Genomic DNA, 26,111 nt, shown 5'->3' on the forward strand with positions numbered 1-26,111 from the left:
AAAATTTATATAACTTTTGTTGTTATTGTTGATTTAGCAGTAAAAAAATAGCACTGTTAAAATTTATATATATTTTAATCAATAATTAAAAAAAAATAATCAAGATAACTTTTTAAAAAAAATAATCAAGATAACTTTTTAAAAAAAATTATCTTGATTATTTTATTGCAATCATAATTATTTTAATATTTTCATTGATTTACTAATATTAACTATAAGTAATTTTTTCGCACCTTAAATTATTTATTTATTTATTTAATTATTTAATTTTGATTATACTAATTATAATAGCATTAATGTAAAAAATCACAATATAGCAATTTATATTTATTTTATATACCGGTATAATTTATGTAATTATTAATAATTAATTAAAATTATAATTTTTTTTAACAGAGGACACATTAATAATCTACTACTACTACTACTACTACTACTACTACTACTAATAATAATAATAATAATAATAATACAAATAAATCTTTATTGAAATTTTTTTTACGATTTTAATGATTGATTATTTTTGTTTCATAAAACTTATTTCGTTGTTGATATAAAGCTTAAATAATATGTAACTTTATTTTTTTTAAAAATAAAACTTATATAAAACGCTTATAATCTATTGTATATTGTATATACTATATTATTCAATAGATACAGTACGTGTATGATGTTTATAACTAAAGATAATGAGGATATATTAAATATTTTTTTTATTATTTTTATTATTATTTTTATTAAATTTTGTTTTTTTTTCATTACTCTTATAGTGTAATCCAACAATAATTGTGAGCTAACTATCCTTGATTTCAATGACATGATATACTTGAAAGAGAGAGAGAGAGAGAGAGAGAGAGAGAGAGAGAGAGAGAGAGAGAGAGAGAGAGAGAGTTATTGAATGTAAATTATATTATATTTAAATTATTAACAATTAAAATGAGTTAAACCTAGACTATGTGTGTGTGTGTGTGTGTGTGTGTGTGTGTGTGTGTGTGTGTGTGTGTGTGTGTGTGTGTGTGTGTGTGTGTGTGTGTGTGTGTGTGTGTTATTTATATATATATATATAAATTATTTTGTAAATGCTTATTGTGTGCAAAATAAAAATGTTTGACTAACACATTGATTTAATCATAATCATCAAACACTTATTATTATTATTATATATAATTTATTTTTTAAATACAAGTACAGTATATTTCTACATTAATTGTTTAAATACTATATAAAATGTTTTTATGTTACTAATACATGAATTGTGTGTTAGTTTTTTTAATAAAAAAACTTATTAAATGTAAAGTTTTTTTTGTTAATTTATTGCTCGAAGCTATTGTTTTAAATGTTTATTATTATTATTATTATTATTATTATTTGGTTGAAGTAAAAACTTTCAATTTTATGCTAATTTTTTGTTGTTTGCTATCTCTGTGCGCTTCAATTGTATATTAAAAAAAAGTTTAGTATTTTTATGTGAAAATAAAAAGTTGAAACATTTATTGTTAGGCAATAGTTTTTTAGTTTTTTTTAAATTTTTTTTTTTGATTTTCTAATTAATGCTTAATCTTTTACATTTTGTTGTTGATTGTGATTGAAATTAATGGGGAGGATCTGGTTAATGGGGGGAGAAGGGGGAGGGAGAGGGAGTCAATTCAATAGTGTATGTAATAGTTAGTGGGAATTGAATTTTTCCCCTTTTTAACTAACTGTTTGGTGTTTTATTTTGCAATAATACTATATTTTTTATATAATAGTAAGACATATACAGTATTGTTGTTAATCATTGTTTTAGTAGTGAATAAGTTACTATCAGTTTATATAAAATAAACTGTATTTAAATAAAAATAAATTTATGTGATATAAACTACTATTAGTATAATAAAAATCATTTAATAATTTTTCTTTGTGATAATTGTTTGTTTAAAAAAAAGTTTTTTTTTATAAAATAAAATAAATTTTTTTTTTATTTATTTCATTTGTGTTTTACATATGTGTTAAATTATAAATTACAGTAATAATAATGAATTCTCAAAATAATATAATTATTTTGATGTTTTATTAAATGTAATTTTTTTTCTCTCTCTCTCTATTTAAATATAATTTTAAAATTTTAATATGTATAAAAAGTATTATTAAATATTATCAATAATAATATTAAATAATTTTAATTAATTAATTAAATGTGTAATCTTACAAATAACAAGTTACTTTTTTTTAATTTTATCGTTTTTTTAATTTAAAAATAAATAATAATACTATAAATAGTTATAATATGATGTAAAAATTTAAGTAACTTTTTAAAAAAAAAATATTTTTGAGTTTTACATTAAAAAAAAATTATGATAAAATTTTATTTAATTATACTGATAATTTATGATGATTAATTTTTCTATACATATGTTTTTTTAAAAAAAATAAAATAAAAATGATGTGCATCTGATTAAAATATAATTTTATTTTTATTATTATTATAATTATGAAATTACATATAAAATAAATATTCTGGTCATAAAATATCATTTAAATTGCTATTCAAAATTAAAATAAGTTTTTATTTTTATTTTTTTATAATTTATTTTTTTTGGTGACAAACATATAGTAGTTGTATGATATATGTGCGTATTAATGTAATATTTTTAATTATTATTAAATTTATCAAGATTATATTTTTTTGTGTTTTAATTTAATGTTTTATTAATTATTTATTTTTTTATAAAAAAAACTACCGGGTGATATATTTATTATCAGACTAGACAATCATATAAATATAGTATTATTGTTATCATTATTGAAATAATACTAATATTATTAATAATAATAATAATTTAAATTTTCAACCAAAATCATCTATGTGATACAAAAATTATTTTGTATTAAAATGTTTAAAGTGTAAAAATTAATTTAACATTTAACAAAAATATTTATATAATAATATTAATAATAATATTAATAATAATAAAGTTATAATAACTACAATATAATATTTATCGTTATATCATTATAATAAAATTATAATAAAAATATATATAACCCTGGACATTATTACATTATTATTACTATTACTACTACTATCAACAACAACAATATTATTACCATGTAAGTTTTTTGACATAAATTTATTATTATATACAGTATAATAATTTCTATAAGTTATTGACACCCCCTCCCTCCCACCTACCCTGGACCTATTGTTAAAAAAATCAATTTCACAAAAACAATGAACTTATCACCCTGTTTAAAACTAACCAACAACAATAATAACAAAAATGTCTATCAAGTTTACTATATATATATATATATAAATTATTCAAGTCAATATACCCGGTAAGCACCTACACCTTTTTTTTAAAAAAAAATAAAAAATAAATGTCTAGTAGACTATCTAACTAAGCGCGCCCCTGTAGTTGTAGTATTAGTAGACAGTCATATATAAAAAATAATCTTTATATTTCACTTTCAAATTTATGTGTGTGTATGACATTCATGTAACCCATAGAGGTTATAACCCCCCCCCCCCATATAAGTCTAATAATTTACATTATTTAAACACACGTGTGGCTACTATACCCCCCCCCCCCGAAAATTGTACGTATAGATATGTGGTGGGACACACCTAATTGTTAAATTAATGTGCCATATATTTCACTGGCATATATCAATAGTATGGGTGCTTGACATTCAATAAATTTATTTTACTATTTTTGTTGTTGTTGTAGTGTTTTATCTTGAAATATATATACAGTATATATATATATATATACTGTATATATATATATATACAGTATATATATATATATATATACTGTATATATATATATAAACTATTTTATAAAATTAAATGTTATATACAGTATTTTAAATCATTATTTTTAAAAAAATTTTTGATGTATAAAGGACAAAAATAATTTTTTACCAAGTATATAAATGTGTCAATTATTAAAATTAAACAATAAATGTATAAAAAAATAATTTAAATGCTATATGATTCATTTAGTTAACACATACACACACATACACACACACACACACACACACACACACACACACACACACACACACACACACACACACACACACACACACATACACACATATACACACATATACACGCATACACACACACACACACACATACACACACACATACACACACATATACACACATATACACGCATATACACACATACATACATACACACATACATACATACACATACATACATACACATAAATATACATAAAAGTAAATAACTTTTAAGCTCAGGGATGATTCAAAATTCAAAATAAAAACAAAATTAACAATTTTTGAGTAGGAGTTTAATGTTAAAAGTTGATGTCTTATTGTAATTATTTTAAATGAAATCATATGTGCTATAAATCTTTTGTTTAATAGCTACAGTAAAACATATTTATATATATTAATATATGTTAACATAATTTTTAAAACTAAATTTTATAATTATAATTAAATGTTAATTTAATATTAAAAACGTTTGCATATTAAATCAATATATATTATATATATATAAAAAAAAAATTTACAAAAAAATGTTAAAAACTTATAAATAAGCAAATTTATGTATCAATATAGAGATTAATAGTCGAAACAAAATTATTATTATTATTATTAATCATATGTAGACTAAAAATAAAAAAATATTATTACTATATATCTAAAAGAAATATTATATTACTATTCAACAACAAAAATAATATAAAAAATCAAATAAAAAAAAAATAAAATATATATTTTAAAAATCTATTTTTAGACACCCCGGGTAATTGCCACCACATTCATACATATATAGGAGTATTACTTATAATTTTTTTTAAATATATATTATATAGTAGAAAGTGCTATAAATTTAAGTGTCAAATATTTAGGCTCATCATCCCTGTGCTCACACACAGTCAGTCAGTCAGTCACTCAGTTACCCAGTCATACAAATTGTTTGATACAATAACACACACACACACACAATATATAAAGATTTAATTTTTTTTGTGGTGGTGTACCTCAAATAAAAAACAATATTAATTAGTTGTTTTTTTTAATGGCTTTATATAAAAGTTATGATCACTCAAAATATAAAAATATAATAATAATATAAATAATATTTTTTTTCAACAAAAACTTTTAAATATTTCTTATTAAGTGTTAAGAGAGAGAGAGAGAGAGAGAGAGAGAGAGAGAGAGAGAGATAGATAGATAACAACACAATGTTTTTATAAACTAACAAAAAAAAGTTATTTTTTTTGTAAAATAAAAAGTCAATTATAATTATTTTACTAAAAATATATATTTAGTATTAATATCATAAAAAATTATTATTATTAATTGTTGTTATCATAATTATTGTTTGTTTTTTGCAAATTTTTTGTTGTTGTTGGCGCTATTAATGCGTGTTTTGTCTGCAAAAATTTTATTTTCTCAGTTAATATTATAATAAATAATAATAATAATAATAAAAATAAGTTATATTTCAATGTAAGTCATGAATAAGAAATTATTTAATTGTTTTTTTCTTAGAGAGAAAGAAGAGARAGAGAGAGAGAGAGAGAGAGAGAGAGAGAGAGAGAGAGAGTATTCCTTATAATAATATTTTATTTTATTATATTGTTGTCACTTTCAATGACATGTTTGTCTGTCTATAATATTTAAATTTATAATATCATAATTTATAAACTTATAAATAAATATATATTTAATTATTATATATATTTTTCAAGTACAATATGTTTTTTTTATTTTCAAATACAATATATATAAATTTATTAAATCATGAAATATCGTGTAATATATATATATATATATAGTCTTTAATTAACTTAATTTTTTTTGAAATATAAGGTTATTATTTTTTTCTATAATTTATTTTATTATATTTAGTTATTTATTTTATTTATTTTGTTTGCCAACTAACATATGTATAGTAATTGTATTTTATTGAATACATATACAGTATATCACTTAATAATTAATAAAACTAAAATATATTGTTATATTCATATACTGTATATATCTAGAAATTAAATTTATAATAATAATAATGTATGTTTAAAAAAATATGCAATAGTAACAATGTTGTACAATATTTAATAACATAATTATAAACAATATTTTTTAATTAATTATATGACATAAGCAACAACAAAAAAAATGTTTGCTATTTATTTCATATATTTGAAAATCATTGAAACATTTTTGTTGTTGTTGTTGTTGTGATTTTGTTTATCAAGTGTTTGTAAAATAATATAATAATAAAAACAACAAAAGTAAAAGTTTTTGTTGTTGTTATTTTAAAATATATTTATTATTTTTGTTTTTTTACGGAAGATTTACAAAAAAATATTTTTTTAATAAAAAAATTTACTTTCAATTTATATGATACTAACAATCAAATAACTAAATTGTTTCACAAATTAACTCATTTAAGTAATTACTTTCACTAATAGTTAAATAGACTTTTATTTTGTTTGTTACATATATTATATAATATGCACTTATTTACTGTATTTATATAGTAGTACTGTATGAATGTATATATATATATATATATATATATATATATATATATATATCAATAAATATCAATATAAAGACATTTAAAGTTAATAATAATAATAATAATAATGACAATAATAATAAAGATAATTAAGCGTTAAGTGATTTATTAATAATTTTCAATATAAAAAAATTACATATAATTGACGACAATTTCACTGATCTGTAAACATATTTATATATACACTATATATATATATATATATATACTGTATATTAAATATAAACGGTATTATTAAATTATATACATTTATTTATTTATTTATATATATTAAATAATTAATATAAATAGCTATTTAAAAGTTTAAAACTTTAGCTAATAAAGTGTTTTTAAAAAAAATGTATTTCTCTTATCCTATATATCTAGTCTTGCATTAGTTTTTCAATACAACAAAAATATTTTTTTTAAATAATAATAATAATTATTATTATATATGTCTTATACTAATATAATAGATTTTATGACAAAAAAATATTTTTTATTTTATAGAAAATATTGTATTTTTACTATAAGTTACTATTTTGTTGTTTTATTTGTTATTGTATAGCATTCAAACAAAAATAATTTATTTTTACGGATAATAATAATAATATTATTATTATTGATATCCTTATAATCACAGAGACCTATTGTCTTAATATTTCAAAACATTTTTTTCAATTTTAAATATATTTTTATATATGTTTATTAACTTAAATACAAATAATTGAAATACAATTTTTTCTTTTAAAAAAAATATTAGGATTTTATATATACAGAAAAAGTTAGTTAATATATTTTCAGTATTTTCAGTATTTATTTTTAGTTTTATTTAAAAATATTATTTATATATTTTAGTACTAATATTTTATTTTAGTGACACCTTATTGTATGTATAATCCTATCATTAAAAAAAATCTACACTTAATTTGTATGATTGAAAAAAAAACTATAGTTTTGTGCCAAAAAAAATACGGCCTATTTTGAGAGTGAAATGAAATACAACAACAAAAATATATTAATATTAGTAATAAAAAAAAAGTTTTATTTCTTATTGAATTTAAAAAAAAAAAATTTTAGTAAAAAGCGAAAGTAATTTAAATTTATATATAATTTATTTTATTTTAAAATGTTTTTTCGTGTGTATGTATGTGTGTATTACTAGTTAAATATTTTAAGTATTATTATTTATTAAAATAAAATAGTTATTTTTAGTCAATAATAATATTAATACTAATAATTTATAACTTGTGAATATATTATCTATTTTTTGTTGTTGATTTAATTTAACAAATTTATTTTATTGTAAACAATGTCATACAATTACCGACAAAAAAAATTTAATTATCAAATTTTTTTTTGTGTAACTTAATGTATAATTAAATTTAAACGTGCATAATATAGCAAAAAAAAAACATTTAACATTGATAAAATAATGTTTTTTTTTAATAAAAAAAATAACTATGGGTTATATTTAATAAGTAAGTAATAGTTATAATTTTAGTTTATTAGATATTAATTTAAATGTATTAATTTTTTAAAAATTAATTAACATTATATTGAAAAATAGTATTTTTTTAAATACTATTTATTGTTTTATATCTAATTTTATTGCACTTAAAATACTATATATAATAATAATAATATTTTTATTTTACATTTATAAATCCAATTAGTAATCTAATGTGCTAAACAATTATATTATTACTAAAATAATTGCCTACTATAATATCAATTTTATTTTTATTTAAAATAACTTTAATAGTTTAAAATATATTTTTTGTGTGCAATTATTTAAAAAAAATGAAAAATTATTAAAATAATTAATTATTAGATTATTTATTACTATTATTATTATTATTATCAAACATATCACTGATGCTATAATAGGGAAGTAATACAATTGAATAAATATAATAACTTTATTATTATATTAATAATAAATATAAACAATAAACAAACAAAAAATCATTGGATGTTTATTTTAATAATTAAATATCCCATTAATTAAAATTAAATATTAGTTGTTTAATAAAAAAAATATACAGTATTTTATACTAAAAAAATATATATTACATTATTGTTATATCACTTCCCTATTAAAATTTTATAATTTTTTTGATAAAATAAAAATATTTTACATAATACATTATATATTAGCATATATTTTTAATAATAATTTATACAAATGATATAATTGTATTTATATTATAATTATCTTTATTTAAAAAAAACTGTCTGTATTTTATTAGTTTTAAAAATTATAATATTTTTATATAACTAATTTATTATTAGCATATCAAAAATATCATTGTGTTATTTCCAAATGCATGCAATTTTGTCATATTAATTATTATAATACGAAAAAAACTTAAATTAATGCTTTTTTAAAAAATTTAAATTTAAATAATCATAAATTATATATATATATATATATGTAATTTTTATAAGTGAAATTTACCTTGAACTTGAACAATAATAATAATAATAAAACAATTTCTATAAATTCAATTATTTTAATAACTTATTATTAATATTATTGTTTTTCGATTATAAAATCGTTTTTTTAAAAACAATTTTGTTTTTGATTATTATTTAATTATTCAAATTTGAATGAAAATTATATCAAAAAAAAAAAAGTATTTCCGTTAATTGTCTATTAAAAGTCATGTAAGCGCTAAATATAGATAACATTACATCATGTATTAAATTTTTTAATTATTATTATTATTATTTAAAATGTGTTATCAATAATTAAATAATCAAGGATGATAAATTATTTTTTGACAAATTAAAATACAATATTCAATATTTTTTTTAATAAGTAATAGTTTATAAGTAAGTTTAATTATTAATAATTATTTTTTAAAAAAATTATATTTTATTAAATAAAAATTATTATTGATAAGAGTATTAGTAGTAGTAGTGGTTTTTATCTATAAAATATTTAAAATAATATATTGTTATTGTTAATGTTAATTTTTATATTGAATGATTTATATAAAATTAATATTATTATTATTATCAATAAACATAAATATGATATATGTTATTTAAGGAAATTTAAAAATTTAAATACAATAGAAATATTTTAATAAATTGAATTGTTAATTATATATATATATATTATATAATTTAGCATAAATAAATTTAAATTTTATTTTTATTTTTTTTGAAATAAATAAATAATAATAATAATACTGAATTTGTATACACACTTTTGATAAACTATTTTAAATAATTGAATACTATATTTACAGTATAAATATTATTAGATTTATAAATAGTTGTAAAAAAATATATTTTATTTTTTATTATATTTATTTAATAAAAAAAATTGTTGAATAATAATATTTTGTAAGAGTTATACAATGAAAAATTATTAACATTTATTATTATACAGTTTTCTTTATTATTGAATAAAAAACTACTTATTTAATATTATTTATAATATATATATATATATATAATTAAATGGATTAATAATAATAACTATAATCAAACTAATAATAACAATAATAATAATAAATATGATTATATACTAATTATTATTATGCCTGATAAAGATGTTTTAGTTTAATAACATATATATAAATATATTTATAATATTTATATATATATATATAATATATGTGTGTGTGGTATACACTTAATGATAAAATAATTATATAAAAATAGGTTCATCCAAGTTCAATAACTTATATAAATTTATATATATATAAATTATATATAAAATATAAATATATTTATATATATTATATATAAACTGTTTATATGTGTGATGATGATTGTTGTATTTAAAATTATAAATAATAATAAACACAACAATACTAATACTGATAATAATAATAATAATAATAATATAGTAATAATGATAATAACAATAACAATAATAATATGCTTAAAATAAAGTTATTTTTCAACAATTGTCTTACGATTATCAACACTAATATATTGTTTTATTTGTGCAAATTATAAATTAAATACTATATATATATAAATAAATAAATACAATACTATATATGTATATAATAATAATAATAATAATATATTTATAGAGTTTTTTAAAAATAGGAAATAATATAAAAAAATCAATAAATATTAGATATATTTAGAGAGAAAGTATTTATTATTATTTATTTTTTGATGATATATTATTACTTATTATTATCTCAATTATAAAAACCTCAAAACATGTTATAATAAAGTTTTTAAAAATAAAAATAATTAACATTTATTGTATATATAAAATAACACACACACACACACACACACACACACATACACACACACACACATACATACATACACACACACACACACACACACACATACACACACTCATACACACACACATATATATACATACATAAATACACATACATACACACACACATACACACATTACTTATATATATACATAAAATATTAATTAAAAATTATTTATGACAATTTGTAATTTAAATATATAAATATATATATATATTGTCTAATAAAATAAATTATTAATACATTAATGTTGACTAGTTTTACAACTAGTTTTATCCTGTATAAATTATTTAAAATTATTTTTTTTGTTATCACATAATAAATCACTAATAATTTTATATATTACAACTATACTATAGTTAAACATAATTAAAAATTATTGTGATTTATGTGAGATATATATTTAATTTATATATATAATTTAATAGTATTTTTTGTCGATAAATGATTTTTGTATTAAATATTTATTTATTTTTTTTAATACAAGGCTATGGGAAACCCCTTTTTCTTTAAATGATTATTTAAAAAAAAATTATTTAAATAAATATTAAATACAATTATATTAAATACTATTTTATTAATATACAATAATTATATCATAAAAGTATATATATATATATATATATATATATATATATATATATATGTAATTATTATATATATATCTCATCAATAATGTCTATTCAATTTAAATAAATAAAAAAGGCCTGGATACTATTATTATTATTTTTTTATAGTTAATAATAATTATAAATTTTTATATTTAAAATACATTAAATTCAAATCACATCACAACAGATATTAGTATTTAATATCTGTAAATACTATTTAATTATTTTGTTTTTTCATTGAAATATCTTTATGTTAATTAACTGGTAATTAAAAAATTTTAAAATCATTTTTAACGCTAATTAAACAAAACAAAAATGTTTTTTGATTATATTGTGTAAAACTTATTTTTTGAATTATTACTATATTATTCATAATTATTATCATCATTGATAATATAAATTATATGTATATTATTAAAACTTTATTGTTTGTTTAATTTATTATTATTTTTTTATTTTCCTAAACCAATTACTTTATAATAAACATTTTTTTCAAATAATATCAAAAAACTAATAATAGTGATGATACACAATTATTATTTATATATATATATAAATTGTATTTTTTTCAATTACAACATTTTAAGATAAATATGAAAATATTTATTTTGCATGATTTAATAAATCTAATTTTTTATTAAAAAAAAGTATATTTAGCAATAGGATTATTATTATTAATAATTATATATATATATAATATATTTTATATGGAAATAATTGCTAATATAATTGATATATAATCTATATATAAAATAATGTAATAGTAAATACAGACATATTTATCTAATATACTGTATATATATATATTAGACTAGTATTAAATATATACATCAAAAAATAAAAGATTTTCAAATATATATAATACTTATTTTATATATAAATATAGAAACAATCTAACCTTGATTAATTATACAACATTTTATAGTATACAGTATATACTAATACACTTTTACTAACGATATTACTATTACAACACACATGAGTAACAAATATGACATAAATATTAATTTGAATTTTATAAGATTATTATCATAATTCATATATACTGTATAAATATATAGATATTTATATTAATGATTTAACGTAATATACTGAACATTGAATATTGAAATATTTTTTTTTTGTAAAAAAAAAGTTTATTATGATAAAAAAATATATAACGTGATATACTAGACGCAAAGTTAAATACATATATATATTTATTTTTAAAATTAGTAATAATAATAAGCTTATTAATAACCATGGTTATTTTAGTTGAATTATCTTTTATATATATACTGTATATATATAAAAAAAATAATATTTTCTTTTTTATTATTTGCAATATTTTTTTAAGATTTCACTTTAAATATTTAAATTTTACACACACACACACACACACACACACACACACACACACACACACACACACACACACACACACATACATACATACATACAAACATACACAAACGCATATAGTATATGTCATATACAAACACATATACATATTTATACAAAAATATATACATATATATATAATTAGTTAACTAGTTTTCATATATGATAATTTACAGCACTTGTATCAATCAGGCTTATATATATACTGTATATACAGGTATAATAAATATGTTAGTTGTTATACTGTACACACATATATATAATATGTAATAAGTTATATATAGTATAATATATATATATACAAACAGTACAGTATACATATACATATATATATAGATAAATATAGTAAAATTTAAATAAGAGATGTTCATTCAATTGAAACCGAACCAATAGGACCACCCTATCTCTTAGCACTGGTAGTCAGTCAGTACAGTACTACTAAACTACTCACACAAGTAGAGTAGTGAGAGTTTTCAAATCCCATTTGAAAGAGGGAGAGTAAGGCACAGTATGTTTTTTTTGTTGGTTGAAATATTTTTTTATATATGTGTTATATGATTGCTAATAAATATTAGTTAAATTTTTTTATTAGTTTTAAGTTTTTATGTAATACATACAGTTTACAGTAAAAAAATGTTTAATTGTATTTATTTTAAATTAATTTAATTAATTATATAATAATATTAATTTAATTTTAAATTTTGTTTTTCTTTAACCCCCTCACCAAAAAAATATGATGTAATTATTTAATTATAATTACCGTTAATTAATTTATAAATAATAACTAATTATTTATATAAGTATAATAATAATAATAATAATAATGTTGTTTTTATATGAATTTTATTTTTTAATCTACAATAATGTGATGTAATCTATATAATAATGTGAAAGTATTAATAAAAAAAATAAATAAAATTTAATATAAATTATTTTTTTATTTTTTGGTTTAATTATAATATATAATATAATGTTGTATTACTACTACTGTTGCTAAATAAATAAATAAATAAATTTTTTATTTATTTAATAATCTACTGTAATATTATTATTATTTTATAAATTAACATTTGATGTGCAAATATCTGGTTCAATAACAATAATTTATTTTCAACAACAATAATAATTATATATAAAAGTTTATATTATTAATATTTTAATTATATAATAGTTTGTTATTTATACAGTAGTATAGATTTGTGTGTATAAAATAATAATAATAATAAATAATTTTTGATTAAAAATAATAATTTTTTTTAGGACATAAATGCAGCAAAATATTGTAAATTTTTAAAACATTTTTTTAACAATTGGTAAGTTATTTTGAAAAAAATATTAATATTAATACTATATATAAGATTTTATTTATATTTTTTTATATTAGAAATCATAATTATAATCTTTTTTTTTGAAATAAATTTATGTTAGTTTATAATAAAAATTTAAAATAATTATTTTTTGTACACATTTTATCTATAGATAATATCTAATAAAACAATACATAAGTTATTATAATTGTTGATCTCAATAATGTTGATTTCAATTAAAAAATGTATTGTGTTTTTATTTTCACAAAAAAATAATCTAAAAAAATCACTTTTGATAATCAAATCAATAAATGTATTGTTAATATATCACGTTATTATGCGATTGTTAAATGTTTAAATGCATTTCGTATGATATTATATACTGTATTATATAATAATATACAATATATTTGTTTCACATTTGTTGTCGACCTAATTGTCAATTGATTTGACATAATATACCGGTGTATATCAGATAACACCCGGTGCTCTCTAATCTCTAAACCTATCTGTCTATTTGTATATATATATATATGTGTGTGTGTATGTCCTAACAATTTGATCAGTGTCATTGATTATTATATAACTGTTTATATACAGTATATGATATATGATATTATGTATCTCAATTTTTTTAAACACTTGCATTATATTATATATGATACATATACAGTATATAGTATATGACATAATAATTTACTGATTATACAAAACTATCGTATTTAGAGATAATAATAATAATAATAATACTAGAATTTCATATATTATTTGTTTGTTTGTATATATATCGTATGGCATTTTATCGATTAACTAAAAACTGATATATAGATAAATGTTTACTAGTATTGTATAATAGATAGATAGATAGATAGATAGAGAGAGAGAGAGAGAGAGAGAGAGAGAGAGAGAGAGAGAGAAAAGAGAGATAATTCACAATACTATTGCAATACTTGTTTATACAAAGTTTATGTCTACTATATTATATTACTGGCAAACAAACAAACAAAACTAAAAAAAGTACTGTTAATTGACACGATATCTAACAAACAAACAAAATAAAACATATGAAACAAAAAATCAATTTAAATACACACACATATATAATAAATAAATTAATATAAATGAAAAAACACTGTTTAACATATTTTTTTTTTGTTAAATTGATGTAACATTATTATTTTTTACTATTAATATACTAATTAGTAATTATATGTAAATTTCAATTGCCTGTAATGTAGCTTGTATATATTTTTTAAAAATTGTATATATTAATATTAATTTTTTATACAACAAAAAATTAATACAAAGTTTTTTTTAAATATATACATATTAAAAAAATATTTTTTCTAAAAAATATAAATATTAATTATAATTTAAAAAATCTATTTTTATAATAATAATTAATAATTATTATATATATATACAATATTATCTGTATAGACATCACTAGATTGTTGTTTATGTTAAATACCAGTAACAATGTGTTGTTGTCATTGTCCACAAAAATAAAACTTTTTTTWAAAAATAAAATACAATACTATTATTAATAAACAATGTTTTTTATTTATTTGTTGGTGTGATTTATGAAACATAGGAAATTAAAATTATATATATATATTTTGAAGATAACATAAAAATTATATATATATTTTAATTAATATTTTTAAAAAAAAATTTTTTAACAAAATAATTAACAATAATACTGACAAAATTTTTTGTTTTTGTTATTTATTGTGATTATAATTTAGATATTAATTTTTAGTTATATGAGGTATATATAAAATTTTCAGTATATATATATAGACAAAAAATAATATTATATGACATAGTTATATAATTTTGTGGATAAAGATATATATATATATACAGTGAGGGGACCCAAAATTGTAACGACTTTGTTAGCAATTTTTGAAAAAGTTATAGAAATAATGTTCAAAATTATTTTATAAAACAGTAAAGCAATGCTTTAAGTTTATTATGATATCTAATTTATTGGTGTAAAAATGTCTTTGAAAATATTATAGCCATCAGACGTTGATGAGTACATCCTATACCTTTCCAGTCAATGTTTTCATATATGATGATATATAAAAAATTGTAAAATATTTGACTAAATAAAAGTATGCAAAATTGAAGCATATATCAGTAGTGTATTGATATTTAAAACAAAAAATAATAAAAAAGTTTACTAAAATCTATGTTTCACTCATTAAACTGCGCGGTTGTCATGTAAAGAATCAACAAAATTTCATATTTTATGGTCGTTTTCAATCATGGTATTAGAATTAATTAAAGTTAAGCTTAAATTTAAAATCAATTTATTTTAATATTTAACTGTTTGTTTGTCATAAATATATAAAAATATTTACTTATTTACCCGAAAAATTAAAATAAAATGGTTTACATATATAGGCTTATTAAGTAATATCAGTGCTCTGGAAAGCTATACAAAATGAGTTGAAGAGTTTACGCTAATAATTCATTAAAAAAATTATTTTCATTGAAAAAAACGGTACAGACTCGTTGTCAAGTATATGGGCTATCATATTAAAAACATTTGGTTTATAAAATATTTTCATAAGTTACTTAAATCATTAATTAAAATCGTTACAATTTTGGGTCCCCTCACTGTATATATATTATATCTGATAATACATTAAAAACAATTGAATAGTTATGACCAATAGTTTATTATATATTTTTTGATTGTTTGTTACAATAATATTTATATACAGTATATACTGATTATATGATTTATATTTTTAGAAATAAAGGGAAAAATATTTATACCAAAAATATAGATAATAAGTTATATATATATATTGAATAGTATTATACAATATATATATATATATATATATAAAATATACATTTAAAAATCCCATAACTAAACATTACTAGTAATAATTTTTGAAAAAAATTTCCAACAAAAAAAACTATTACTATATATTTATCATCTCAATGACACAGTTAGCCTAAGGCGTTGTTGTCTACTATCCAACAACAACAAAATTATTATAAATTTTAACTATAATTTTTGCTTTATTTATAAATAAAAAATTTCATTTATTTATGTTTTATTTATTTATTTTTTAAAAAAATAATAATAATAAATAATTGATGACAGGATAGTTTTGGATAACAATATATCATTTATATATATTTTTTTCAAATAATCAATATTTACTAATAATGTTTTTTTTAAAAAATATATACAAATATTTAATTATCATATATTTGTTACAATATTATACTGCATATATTTTTATCATATCTATTACATAAAAAATTATTATTATTATTTATTTCTAATAGTAATATTTATTATTATTATTGTTACTACTATTTAAAAATAAAATATATTTAAACTAAAAATATAGAATAATAATAATAATAATCGATATCTAAATATAATATCTATTATTATTATTATTATATTTGTATTAAAAAAACAAATATCCCTATAGTGTGAATTGATTTTTGTTGTGTTGAATGTATTTTTTCATTACAACTACAAAAAATAAAAATCTAAATAAAAAAATAGATTTTACTTTTACTTTATTATATTCATTATTATTATTACATAATATTATTAACTTTTATATTTCTATGACAACAGCAGCAGCATATGTAACATACATTACTGTGTATAGTATTGGGAGGGGAAAAGTATTTAGGAGGGGGGAGGAAGTATTGGTTGATAATATAGAGAAATATATATATATATATATATTATAGTTGTATTTTACAGTATATTTTGGTGATAATATTATAACAGTACTTACATATACATAAACATATAAATAATAATAATAATAATATATAAGGAATATTACTATAATATTATATATATATATATATATATATATATATATATATATATAGAATATATTCATTATATAAATTTTTATAAAAAAAATTGTGATTTTTTTTACAAAATAAAGTGTTAATTAATTATTTAATTTTTTTGTGGAAATTTTTTTTTTAATTTAGGAAATTACCGGTTATTTATTTTTGTGGGGAAAGTGATGTATTTGTGTTGTTGTTGTTTTTGTTGTTGAAAGTTTGATTAGTAGGTATTGTCCTATTGTTGTTTGTATATAGTATACACACATACAGTACATACAAAAAAAGCTAAACCATGCCTATCATTGGGCACTGGAAAAAAACATACCGACACCGAGTATAGTCAGTAACAATCGTCAACAAAAAATTTATATTATATAATACTTTCGCACATTTAATAGAAAAAGGTATATAAGTTTAGATTTTTTTTATGAAAAAAATTATTTATATGTTTATTAATAATAATTAATTATTATTATTATTACTATATTACTAATATAAGTTTTGTGTATATATTGTAAATTTCATATATATATATATATATATATATATATATAAATGTGATGTCAAATTGAAATTAAAATTTTTTTATTGTTGTGAAAAATAATTGTCTATTTTTTTAAATCAGTGAAAAATCAATCATAATTTTGCTAATACGTTATAAACTAGAGATTGACTTAAAAATAAAATTAAAGGTAATTTATATGTATTATACTTTATTTATGTTTTTTTACTATTTTAAATACTAGTTTTTTTAATAGAGAGTAATTGATTTAAAATTATCTTAAAATATACTATAGTTTAATAATGTTTTCAAATATTTAAAGTCTATTTTATAATTTTGTTTTTTACAACAACAACAAAAATAATACTATTAGTAAAAGTTGTTGTCTTATTGTTTATACTATAATATAATTATTTATTATTATTATTTTGTTTTATTATTATTATTTAAATGATACGTTACATAATGATATTAGTCTTTATATATATATATATTTATACTACTGTATTATACTACTATATATATACAAAAAAAATTGTGTTTATTTTTGTTTAACAAATTTTCGTTTTATTTTTAACCAATTTATTTTATGTAACAACATTTTCTGCTTATATATACAGTATATATATATTGTATGTACAATACTGTTATATATACAGTATATACTGTTTATGTTAGCATTTTTAGTTTAGTTTTGGCGTAAAATATCCGATATTATCAATACATATAAGGTTTTTTTCACATTTTTGTCAAACAATAATAGTAATAATAATATTGCTATTAAATACTTATGGTTATAATAATAATAATTATTATTATAGAAAATTATAATAATTGATTATCTATAATATTATATATATATATATCATATTTAAGCACATAGTGTATGAATATTATATATATATATATATATATATATATATATATATATATATATACTGTATGTATATATTGTATGTTTAAAAATTTTCATTTTGCTAATATAAACAAACTATTTTGTTTAGTTTAAAATATATATAATATATATATGAAAATAATGTAATATATATATATATATATAATTATTTTCACAGTTTGCTCTTTAGTAAAAATAATTGTCATATTTTGTTTATAAAATTTTAGCAATTTTTTTATGTTACTGTAAATTATGGTATTAATTTATAATAATAATAATAAATATATTAAAATATAATCAATATCCATATTACTTGTATTTATTATTAATATAAATTTATATATAAGTATTATATGTCTACTGTATGTATGTATGTATGTATGAGACCACTAATATTTATTAGAAATATTGTAATATTATTAATATTAATAATTGTTTATTAATATAAATTATTTTTTTGTGTTTCCATAAGATTAAGTGAAAGTTATAATAATTTATTTTTTTATACAGTCTAGCATATGATAAACATTTATATATTGTTTTTTTTCTAATCATATACTGTATATACATGTATATAATGTTTATCTTAAATAATATTATTATATAAATATACTTTCGTTGTCCGATAATATTAAAGTAATTAATTAAATTATTTTATCCATTGTTTGAATATTAATAAATTAGTTTTTTATTATTTGATAAATAAAACAAAAAATTAATTAATAATCTATATATATATCTATACTGTATTATACAGTATATTATTAACACTTATTATTTATTATAATTATTTATATACTTTATATACTCTAGATATAAAAAAATAATCAATAATATTAATTATTTTCTGTTTTCTCCTCCCCCTCCCAACATAACTGTCCCTAATATCATTGTGATCTATGGTAATCATCATCATCATCATCACGACTACCCACCAATGTGGATGATCTACCTATGCTAAACAACACACACACAGTGGTACAACCAAGCTAATAGTAGCCACACATAGCCAAAATTCAATCAAGATAGATTCAATCATTAGTTAGCCAACCCCTACCGTGTCTGTCTCTGGCTAACTGTCCTTGACTGCCCTGTCCTGCCTTGACTGTCCTCACTGTCTATCTATAAAAAAAAGTCAATCAAATGGAGAGCAGTACCGGTATGGAAGTGAATCCGTCGGCCAACTTTGCTTCGGCACTCTATCCGGAAAACGAATCGTTCTGGAAGTTTAGGACCCGTTTCGAGAAACTCCTACTACTGGTGGTCATCATTGTGTTCATACTGTGTTCATCGTTGATTGCATTGATGATTATAGTGATCAGCCGGGCCTTCACCGGCAAAGGTATAATAGATCTCAATCATAATAGTAGTAGTCATAGCACCGGTAGCCATAGTGGATGCGATATGGCTACCGTTCCTATTATTGATAATAATAATGTGGGCTTCAATTATGACAATACAATGTTTGTTTCCTCCGATTCATTAAATGCCACAACAAAAGTATGCCTAACGCCTGGCTGTGTGAGAGCCGGTATGTTATATAAATTATTTATTTTTTAATTATTTAAATATTTTCTAAAATATAATTTAATTATTTAGTTTTTTTGTATTATTCAAAAAAAAAATCACTAATTAATTGATTTTTTTAAAAAACAACTAATTGATTGTTAATTTAATTGTTTATTGATTATAATATATAGCAAAAAAAATTTTTTTTTAAATCATAAACTATACTAAACTAAGTTTATATACTGTTATTATTGATCAATAATAACAACAAAAAATCAATTTATTTTATTACTTAATTTATTACTTTTATTACTATATTATTATTTTATTATTAAAAAGAAAATCATTATTAGTTATATATATATATATATATTTATAATCCAATTTTATATCATTAACAAATTTTTTAAAATATAATATTATTAATTAATTGCTAATTAATTAATTAATTAATTAATTATTTTTAATAAAAAGCATCCGACATAATTAATTTGATCGACGAAAGTGTCAGTCCATGCGATAACTTTTACAAGTTTGCTTGCGGTGGTTGGATACATAAGACTACCATTCCCGATGAAACTGGCCATATGTCCATATTTGAACAGTCCAGGGAAAGATTGGACATACAGCTAAAAGGTTAGTGTCTATCCCACCCCACCCCACCCCATTAGTCTATTRTATCGATATATTATTATAACTTATAATAAATAGTCAATTTAATTGTCAATTTAATTGTTTGGTTAGATTTATTTATCTAATAAACATTATATATGTTTTAGAGTTATTAACTCTAAGAAAAATATATAATTATATTATATAATAATAATTTTTTTTATAAATTTAAAATTATTTTTTATTATTTAATAAGTTTTTAGGACCTTCATATGTAACTAATATAATAAAATAATATAAAAAATTATTTATATTAATAATATTGTTTATAATTTGTTTTGTTACAGTTTTCTATAATACCAGTTAACTAATAAAATTAAATAAAACTAAAACAAATAGATATTAATTATAATTAAATTTAAATATTTAATTACTATCAACTAATGAATTTATATTTAAGTTTATACTAATTAATACTAATCAATATTATTAATTTTATTCAATTATATTAATTATTATTATATTTATAAAATTAAATTTTTTTTAAAAAAATAATTAGACCTAGTTGAAAAATCCAATGAATCAATGCCAGCTATTGTTACAATGAGAAATATGTACAAGTCATGTATGAACATATGTAAGTTTTAATTAATTAATTAATTAATTTAAATAATAATAATTAACATGTACATTTTTTAAAAAAATAAATTTGTTAGTATAAAAATTCTAGTGTAATAGTATATTAAAAAAAATTTAAAAGTTTACAAATATTAAAAATTTCAACAATAAAAAAACATTTATTTTTAGCTGCCATTGAAAACTATGGCGCCGATCCATTGCGAGACCTACTAAAAGATTTGGGCGGCTGGCCAGTGGTCACGGGCGACAAATGGGATAACGGGACCTTCGAGTGGATTCGGGTTACCGAACAGATTCGGCAATTGGGTTTCAGGGCCGACATGTTTGTCCAGTTTAAGGTCATCGCCGATGTGCTCAATAATACCAAAAAAGTTTTATTTGTAAGTTTTTTTTTAAATATAAAAAATATAATTATAATAAATTGATTGATTGATTTGATTGATGGGTGAACAGTTAGATGAGGCAACATTGGGACTACGGCGCCAAATATTGACACTGGGACCCAATAATACAGTAGTCAAAGTCTACCATCAGCTGATGGTCGACACAGCCATACTGATGGGCGCACAGAACAGGACCCGAATCGATGAAGAGATGTGGGATGTGGTGGCATTGGAGGCACAAATCGCTGAGGTATTCACACACACATACATACAGTTCCCCATCTACTTGTTTTTTGGATATAAGATTTTTGTCTCATTATATTGTAATAATAGGCTACCCATGATCCGGCACAGGGCGAAAAAAAGCAGAGCTGGTATCTACACCTAAAAGGGTTCGTCGATGTGGCCAATCAGGTAAGTAGTGGTAGTCAATTGAAAATAATATTTTTTTTATAAAAATCAAACACTTATTTGTTTTGTTTTTTTTCAATAAAATTAGTCACAAGTATTGGCCACCAATCAGACCCGTATGGGCTACGATTGGGTACGTTTGGCCAATTCGGTACTACAGCTGAACGAAACGATTGGGCACACAGAGGTGGTTATGGTAGACAATCTGTCCTATATGGGACATGTCGACTATATTATCAGCTATGTTAACAAACATGAGAAACGGTATGTATTTTGGAGAGAGGGAGGGGATGTTAGGACCATTAGGGATGTACGGTAATTGATGTTGTTTTTTGCTGATCACTTACACCCCCCATAGACTTATGGCAAACTATATGCTCTGGAGGGTAGCCCTACAGGCACTGTCTACCGGCAGCAAAGAGATGCGCGACATGAAAGACAATCTTCATCGACATCTCTATGGTATTACCGAAAAGATTGCCCGCTGGAAGACATGTCTGTCCCAATTGACCGGTTCGCTATCGATGGCACTGTCCTCTCTATACATCAAACACTATTTCAATAGTACACTCAAACAACGGTCGTCCGAAATGGTCAACTATTTGAGAGCCGAATTCGATGAGATATTAGATAAAAACGATTGGATGGACGACATAACCAAACACAATGCCTTCAAAAAGTCGCGGGCCATGAAAGCGGTGGTCGGCTATCCGCACCAGTTGGCCAACGATTCGCTGGTCAACGATCACTATAAAACGGTAAATGCAAATTGGGTGTATATATATATATATTTTTTATAATGACTTTCACCCCCACCCCCACCCCCGAAACAAACAAATTTAGTTGAACCTAACCGATGATAACTTTGATCTGAATATACGTCGGCTGAGATCGTGGGCACAGAAACGGGAGTACGAAAAGCTCCGGGCGGTCAACGATCCACAAGAGTATGTATTTTTTTCAAATATCAATAGTTGTCTCAAATATACATATAAATAATAATAATAATAACGGTTATGTTGTATGATTTCCCCCCCTATGGTGTGGTATATATATATATATATAAAACAGTTGGCGTAACTTTGCTAACAGTGCAAACGTAAACGCATTTTACTGGTCACAGGCCAACGCCATTGTCATACCGGCGGGTATATTGCGGGACGTTTTCTACGACAACGATCGGCCACAGTATATCAACTTCGGGACCATCGGCTATATTATTGGCCACGAGATTACTCATGCTTTCGGTGAGTTATAGAAATAATATTTATTTAGTTTTTATTTTATTTTTAATAATTGATTAAATTTAAGTAATTATTATTTTTTAAAATAATTAATTAATTAATAATATATTAGAAGTATATAAATAAATATATTTTTGATAATATTTTTGTTAAAAAAATAATATTTTCTATTTTAAATAATTATTTTGTTTGTAACACTTAATTGTTTTTTGATATAAAATTATTAATAATTTTAAATACATAAAAAAAATTACTTTAAAATTATGATCAACTATATTGAAAACTATTTTATATTATAAAAATTACAATATATTAAGTATATATATTTTTTTAAAAAAACTTGAATTAATTAATTTTTTATTATTATAAATATTTATTATTTATTTTTTAATATAGACAATGTTGGCGCACAATTTGATGAAATAGGTAACATAATTAATATTTTAAAAAATATATTTATTTAAAAAAAATTAAATATCATTTTTAATAACATACTTGTATTGTATTATTATTTTAAATTTTTTTAGGTAACGCAAGGAACTGGTGGAAAAACGAGACCCGTTCCCATTATAATACGAAAGCCCAGTGTATGATCAAACAGTACAGCAACTATGATCTGGATATGGGCTCAGGTATGAAAATAAACGGCGATCTGACACTCAAGGAAAACATTGCCGATAACGGGGCTCTCAAAGAGTCCTATAATGCCTACGAAAAATATGCCGACAAAATTGGAGGGGAACTTAAACTGCCGGGTCTTAAATATACGCCCAAACAATTGTTTTGGATCAGCGCAGCCATGGTTTGTATCATCATTATCAACATACCGTTCCCATCCCCACAACAACAAACTCATATATTTTTTACTATACCTAGAATTGGTGCTCGAAGTCATCGCCGGAGATGTTTAAGACACGGCTGGACACCGATACTCATAGTCCATCACAGGCCAGGTATGTTTGGGAGGGGGTGGGGTGTTAGGGATGTTGTGTATGAGACTTAAATTTTCAATTTTTTTTAATTTTTTTTATATGTATATATAGAGTCAATGTAGCGCTCGGTAACTTCAAAGAGTTTGCCCAAAGTTTTGACTGTAAGCCCGGTTCCTATATGAACCCTAACCCAAAACACCGGTGCACTGTTTGGTGATGTACTGTACTATACTATACTATATACAGTAGCTTATGTATCATCGCGTCTAACTGTATTGAATTGGTATAAACTATTTCATAATAATTATTAATAAGACAATGTGTATAATATAGTTATCAAAAAAATAATTATTTATTTATATATTTATCATAATATAAGATGTGTTGTATAATTGTATATTTTTTATATTTATATATTAAAAAAACCAATAATAATAATAATAATAATATAATTATTTAAAATAACATTAAGACACAATTTTTATGGGCCAAACAATTTTTTTTATCAATATTACACATATTCAAGCACACAATTAATAATTATTGTTATAATTATTATTATGATATATTTTTTTTTGATTTACAAATTTATGTAAATTATTTTCATTAAATAATTGCTAATAATATACAATAATGAATACAATATTGTATATATATTATAATAATATAATTTATTACTGTATTATTTTTTATGTTTAGTTTAATTGGACTTTAATTAATTAATTAAAGTATAACAACAACAAAAATTAAAGTCTAATTTATGAATTGACTGTATTATATTATTTTTTTATTATAATAATTAAAACAAAAAATATTTAAATATATTAAACATGTTGTATACCATCATAAACATCATAATGTAATAGAAATATAAAAATTAATATATATTTATATATATTTTTTGACACAAAAAAAATCCCATCAATTTTAACAATGATATAATTTTTTGTAATCAATGTTTGTTTTTGTTTATCAATACTAATCATATTTATTAATTTATTATTTATTAGGATCTATATATATATTAAA

The 26,111-nt window shown here is 19.5% G+C and overlaps 1 protein-coding gene across 4 annotated transcripts; it reads left to right on the plus strand.

Annotated features, from left to right (window-relative positions):
* Nucleotides 1–14,058: 14,058 nt before the first annotated feature.
* Nucleotides 14,059–25,339, plus strand: LOC128955745 (neprilysin-2-like). 4 transcript variants are annotated; one of them, XM_054301443.1, is made up of 16 exons: nucleotides 14,059–14,112; nucleotides 20,329–20,694; nucleotides 20,854–20,883; nucleotides 21,336–21,497; nucleotides 22,033–22,110; nucleotides 22,281–22,492; nucleotides 22,566–22,745; nucleotides 22,829–22,909; nucleotides 22,995–23,170; nucleotides 23,265–23,664; nucleotides 23,750–23,853; nucleotides 23,978–24,153; nucleotides 24,547–24,576; nucleotides 24,678–24,952; nucleotides 25,027–25,103; nucleotides 25,194–25,338. In XM_054301443.1, exons 2-16 carry the CDS (start codon nucleotides 20,496–20,498, stop codon nucleotides 25,297–25,299), a joined length of 2,286 nt encoding a protein of 761 aa, XP_054157418.1. In that variant the 5' UTR covers nucleotides 14,059–14,112; nucleotides 20,329–20,495; the 3' UTR covers nucleotides 25,300–25,338. The 4 variants fall into 4 exon arrangements, with proteins under 4 accessions (XP_054157418.1, XP_054157396.1, XP_054157403.1 ...); XM_054301421.1 differs by having other exon boundaries at nucleotides 20,329–20,883; nucleotides 25,194–25,339; XM_054301428.1 differs by lacking the exon at nucleotides 14,059–14,112 and adding an exon at nucleotides 18,595–18,647 and having other exon boundaries at nucleotides 20,329–20,883; nucleotides 25,194–25,339.
* The last annotated feature ends 772 nt before the right edge of the window (nucleotides 25,340–26,111 follow it).

This window comes from Oppia nitens, unplaced genomic scaffold (genome assembly GCF_028296485.1).
Source record: "Oppia nitens isolate AA-2021 unplaced genomic scaffold, nextdenovo-longstitch-racon4-pilon3 scaffold12_pilon_pilon_pilon, whole genome shotgun sequence".
NCBI classification, from domain to species: Eukaryota; Metazoa; Arthropoda; class Arachnida; order Sarcoptiformes; family Oppiidae; genus Oppia; species Oppia nitens.